Raw genomic sequence first — 5,907 nt, forward strand, 5'->3', positions numbered from 1 at the left:
TATAAATACAGATAAATACATTTAGACCACTTAACTTAATGATTGCTATCGGGATGTGAAGAGACTTTCAACCAGCATAACATAAAATGTTTCTGAAGACAATCACCTATTGCACCTTTAAGTGTAGGCTATTGGCTATGACTAGATCGCAAATGCTAGCCCTCTCTCCGGTCCCATGTCGCAGACCTCAAATACATAAAATATGAGCCTTTATAGACATAGTGTTTCTTGCATAAAGAAAATGTTGTACTTATTCAAACAACAAGAACTTTATTTACCCTCGCAAGATCCAACAAGATTTAGTCACATCACAAGCTATTTTTAATACCTTTCATTGGCTAAATATTTGTAAATCAGACAGACAGACGTAAAGGGTGACCAATAGCATTGATTTATTGAAGAAGAAAAAGAAAAAAAAAAAGAAGAAAAAAGGGCACTTTGGAGTGTAAGGGCAAATAGGGTATGTGCTCTGCACAGGTTGAGCCCTACCTGTGCACGTGCCTGTTATTCAGAATACTGTTCTGTTCAACCTCTAAATCAAAATATTCACTATTTCTAAACTAAATAAAACTAAAGTAATTATATATGCTGAGACACAGGCAGCTGTAAAAAGTCAAGTTATTAAAGAAACCTTTTTTTTTTTTAGATTTTTTATTTAAAACAAACAAAAAAAATATTATACAAACGTGAAAGCACAATGACAGTGCAATAACCTATGAACAGCTGATTATGTGAATAGCTGATTATATTACAAAGATCACTAAAAACAAGTGGAAATAAACAGCAAGAGTGAGCACCTCCAGAAATAGTGAAAAGAATGTTTTTTGGTTTATTCAAACATTTTTTTTAGTTTGTGTCGCACTTGACTAAGACTTCCATCTCTGTGATTAGGGTATTTTCTTGTATTTCTGTTTGTTGCTTACAGGTGACAGGGAGGTTTTTGTCAGGACTACACAGGTGACGCCAACGCTGTCGGGACATACAAACACAGTGAAACAATTTTACCTTTTTAGGTTGATTTACTCTTGGTTAGTTATGCAGTTAGGGTTAGCTTTGGTTAAAGGGATAGTTCACCCAAAAATTTAAATTGATGCCAATTTTCGTACGCGTTCAAAAGATAGTTCCAGTGGATGACGTAGGGCGTATGCATGCTGTAAGCTCTGGTGAGAAAATGCTAGTCTCGCGAGAACCAAGTTTTGTTTACAGCAAAGGAAAACCAGTCTCCTCTTGGCTTATAAATCATCCAACATTTTTCTTTGCAAATCCTCGTTTTGTACTTCTAATTCATGACCAGTCTTTTGCTTTGCTCTCTCCTCTGCGCTTCCGCATTTGTCACTTCGTCCTACCTCATCCGTTGGAAGGTCAGTCTCTCATGAACGCACGTACGGCAGTTAGTGGAAGCTAGAGAGTATGGTTTATAAAGTTCTAAATACAGATATTTTTCATGCAAATGCATCACTTCGCTTCAGAAGACCTTCATCAACCACCTGGAGCCGCGTGGAGCACTTTTTATGATTGGTAGATGCATGCACTTTTTTGGGCTTCAAAATCTCAACCCCCATTAATTGCCATTATAAAGCTTGGAAGAGCAAGGACATTTTTAAAAATAACTCCGAATGTATTCGTCTGAAAGAAGAAAGTCATATACACCTAGGATGGCTTGAGGGTGAGTAAATCATGGAGTAATTTTTATTTTTGGGTGAACTAGCCCTTTAAATACTTAATCATACATTCCTGCCTTCATGATATATCAGTGGCCTGTTCATCTGTTGAAACATAAGGGGTGAACATGATTAATCTCACCTGTTTTAAGCTTCCTTTTACAACAATCAGTTGCCCAAGCGCCCATGCAGGCACCAGTAGAATGGATGACAGGGCCAGTAACCAGCCTAGTGCATACGCCCAGTCCGGGTACACATACCAGCGGTTAAAAGTGAGGGGTTTGTACTTCACAAGAGAACAGACAAAAGACACCTGAGAATGGACAGAAGAGAAGGAGAAAGTTGTAAAGAATAGATGAGAAAGAAAAAGGAGAATGAGATCAGACAAATGTGAGAAATAGTTTTATCCAGGCATATAATCCTACAACTAAACAATGACCATTAAGACATTTATAGGCTTTTTGACAAATGTAAAAAAAATCTGTGAAGATCAAACAGATGAATGAATGCAGAGACACTCACCAGAGACACGAGAGGAGTCAGGTATTTCCAGCACAGCATGAATATGTAATTGGGTCGTGAGTTGGTCATGTCTTCAATGACATCAAACATTCTCTCAGCCCCTGTGGTGTAGGGAAGAATTTAGCATCATGGACTTCACAACATGGTGTTTAGAATAATAGTATATGTCTTCTTTTCTCCTAATTACAGTACCTCAACATGACTAGGCAGGCTAAGTTTTTGATTACAGAAAGGTGTCATTGACATATAAGTGTGGGCAGTCCTGTTTGAATTAATCTGGCTGACATCAGGAGGTTTTGTGGCAGCTTAGATTTAATAAAAGGTCTTTGAAACTAGAAAGGAAGTTGTGGCTACCAATATACTACTAACATTATGCATTCATATTACAATTCTTTTATCTTTTAATCTTTACAATTCCTTGCTTCTTTTACATTACCTTTATCTCAACACATCAGGGAAATGCTATTCTTTATTTGAAGGTCAGTTTTTGTAGCTTCTTTGCTACTCACCAAAGATCCAACCCATGGCCAGAGACTCAAACACACAGAGGAAAAGAAGACAGGCTCCACTGCAGGCATAGTAGTCAAACAACTGGAATACATACATCCCCCCCTGCAGGTCACAATACAACATTACAACTCAAGCAGAACAAATGTGTTGAATTCAACAAAAAGGCTATGTTTGGAATGTATACTGCAGTATACTGCCTTCTATTTTCAAAAGTAGTAGCTTAACAGTATACAGCATACAAACAAGTTATACAATGTTGTTACATATCTGCATGCTTAAAGTCACCATGAAATCAAAATGGAAAATTCTTATTTTTTAATGGAATACTGTAGTGTTTATTATAAATAATTTATCCGTGCACTTCATTATTTTTAAAAAAATTAATTTTGCCCTTGTAATCTTTAATCAAAAACGTTAACCTCCCCTCCCCCTCAAAATGACTCATCTTTTCTTTCGGTCACGAGTAGGGGGGTAACGATTCACTTGTTTTCTCGATGCATCGATTGCAAACCCGGACAATGCAATGCATCGATCTGAAACATGGATTTTTGAATCGTGAATCGCCGATTTCGGACAGTAATCGATTAAAAAAAGCCAAGAATCGAATGAATCGCGATTTAGCGATTCAATGCTTTCAAAATATATACACATTAAATTACTCCAAGCACGAATTAATGGAGACCTTGAACAGTGTTTGTGCCCTCGCATCTCTCCTTCACGCGCTCCATTATTTACCGCCTGTGACTGTCACAAGATTGCGCTCGCGCTCCGTTCGTCTCACTGACAACAACCTTGAAATAAGAGCGCAAGGTTTATCTGATAATCATTCGTTGTTATACGTTCCTTGCTATAGCAAACAGACATCGGGCGCGTTTTCTTTCAGAATCATCATTCGCCTATGGAGAGGAAAAGTTAAATACTATAGCATTTTATTTGATGAAAATTAGATAAAGAAGTTTTCGCACTGAAAGAGAAGTGATCTCGCGCTCATAGAACTTAAGACGTGCCAGGCTATATCTGCAGCTAAACTGAATAAAAAGCAGAATGAAACGTTAAGACAATAAACACAATAAATAAATAACATTTATGAATGATGCAGTGCTAATTGACATATAATTTATTACAGTACAGAAACTATAAAGTATATTTTCTACCTTATTCTCTGCAGAAAATTGAAATAATTGTTTGTAGTATATAAGACAATCATAAAATTGCCATTAGGAAAAAATTATAGATTACAAATGGTTAGCCTATACATATTACTTTTAAAGCTCTTTTTTATTTATATATATTTCTACATATGCCATGTCATGCCATAGCATCATTAAACTAGCATCTAACAATGGACAAAAGTGTTTTTTTCTCTAACCTATGGTTCTGTAAACATGCTGTGTAATTTGCCCCCTGACTAAACATTTAAATAATTTAGAGGAATCATTTAAATAATCCTGTGAATGCACTTAAATAATGCAGAATCGAATCGAATTTAATTGTGAATCGAATCGTTCTGAATTTGCAAAAATCGTTCTTGAATCGAATCGAAAACCTATGAATCATGAATTGAATCGATTCGCTGTCTAACCAAAGATTCACAGCCCTAGTCACGAGCTATGGCGCAAGCGCGGAGCTAGTGACGTGAGGGGTAAACACTGGGATAAAAGACAGGGGGGAAAGCTGAAGCTGATGCTTCACTTTATAGCACTGACTGTTGCGTTTGGTAAGGATCACACCGACACAGCTGGTAATATCAACTTATCGTATCTTTTTACTTAAACTCTCTGTTTCAGACCCCAGTAAACGAACACATACATTGGTCAGGCATGACAGAATGCTTTCAGCACAATCAAACTCGATGCATCTCTGAACACTAACTCAATGCATTATCAAACAACACTTGTGTGAGAACACAACACTGACACCAGTCATGAGGGAGTACGTTACCCCTAAACATTGAAAAGATATTAGGATATTATGACAACATTACTCTTAGGACATCGTAAACTAATTTTTTTCACGAATATGACTTAAGGATGACGACAACGATCAACGGCACAAAACATGCCTAAACAGCGTGCGCACATGAGAGAGAGACTGCCTGAATGACTGAGGCAGTCTCTGCCTCATATATCAGGTTAATAAATAAAACATTTATTCATGCTTGGGTGTCGGCTGTGAATCCAGTGGAGAGAAATCCCCCACCACTAACTGCAAACTGGCATTCAGATCTGCCTCCATTTTGTTAGCAACGCCCCAGCTTCCAACAATCCAATCAATTCCACATACACATGTATATGTGGTGCAAAAATCACTGTGCCTGTGCCTATATTATTTTCTAAACAGAAGAGAAAAGAGAAGGGCCAAACATCGAACTCTGTGGTACCCCATTGATTAGTTAATGTGACAGACATTCCTATGCCCCCAAATATATGCTGAAGATCAACCTTTGAAATAGATACCAAAAACAAAGATACTGGAAATAATACAATAATACTGAACTAACCTGTAGCAGTTGTTGTTATATTTATTGTAGCTGCCTAATACAGTAAGAGAGGCTGTACCCAAAGCATAGGAGAAAAAGATCTGAGCTCCTGCTTCCATCCAAACCTAAATGCACAAGACAAGTGAGTAAGTACTTGGGGAAGGGCTCAAGAAATTGTAATATGTTAATGCTATTTTGATAACAGCAAATTTTAAATTGAATTTTCTTTTGCTATTTACAGAGAAAACATACTTTTTATTGGTTGTGAATGCAGTTTAAATAGACTACGTGAAAAAAACAAAACAAAAACATTTCTTTATACTATCAGCTGATCTAGTCCTTGTATAGGGGTTATTAAGTCACATGCCAGGAAAGGGCAGACGGTGGGGTTACCTGCGGGTCAAAGAGACGGGCCGGTTCAGGGTACAGGTAAAACACAATCCCCTGCAGAGCTCCAGGAAGAGTCAACCCACGAATTAGCAACACCAGCAGCATCACATAAGGAAATGTAGCTGTGAAATACACCACCTACAAGCACAATAAGAAAGGGACAAAATGATGCATCTGTCCCCTCAAAAAATGTCTTACTATTTTCATATCAGTTAAAGGGGTGGTTGATTGCGATTTCACTTTTTTAACGTTAGTTAGTGTGTAATGTTGCTGCTTGAGCATAAACAATATCTGCAAAGTTACGAAGCTGAAAGTTTAATGCAAACGGAGATATCGTCTTTTAAA

The 5,907-nt window shown here is 37.3% G+C and overlaps 1 protein-coding gene across 1 annotated transcript in view; it reads right to left on the reverse strand.

Moving 5' to 3' along the window:
- Positions 1-738: 738 nt before the first annotated feature.
- LOC107714436 (sodium- and chloride-dependent GABA transporter 2-like) overlaps positions 739-5,907 on the reverse strand; it is a 10,071-nt gene continuing 4,902 nt past the window's right edge. The window contains exons 6-12 of the mRNA XM_016520269.1: positions 5,566-5,700; positions 5,135-5,297; positions 5,057-5,064; positions 2,693-2,795; positions 2,184-2,284; positions 1,804-1,974; positions 739-969 (exon numbers count right to left, since the gene is read on the reverse strand). Coding sequence (XP_016375755.1) covers positions 847-969; positions 1,804-1,974; positions 2,184-2,284; positions 2,693-2,795; positions 5,057-5,064; positions 5,135-5,297; positions 5,566-5,700 — 804 coding nt within the window. The 3' untranslated portion in view covers positions 739-846. The remainder of the gene's footprint in view (positions 970-1,803; positions 1,975-2,183; positions 2,285-2,692; positions 2,796-5,056; positions 5,065-5,134; positions 5,298-5,565; positions 5,701-5,907) is intronic.

The sequence above is a fragment of the Sinocyclocheilus rhinocerous genome, unplaced genomic scaffold (genome assembly GCF_001515625.1).
Source record: "Sinocyclocheilus rhinocerous isolate Xijiao unplaced genomic scaffold, SAMN03320098_v1.1 scaffold88, whole genome shotgun sequence".
NCBI lineage: Eukaryota > Metazoa > Chordata > Actinopteri > Cypriniformes > Cyprinidae > Sinocyclocheilus > Sinocyclocheilus rhinocerous.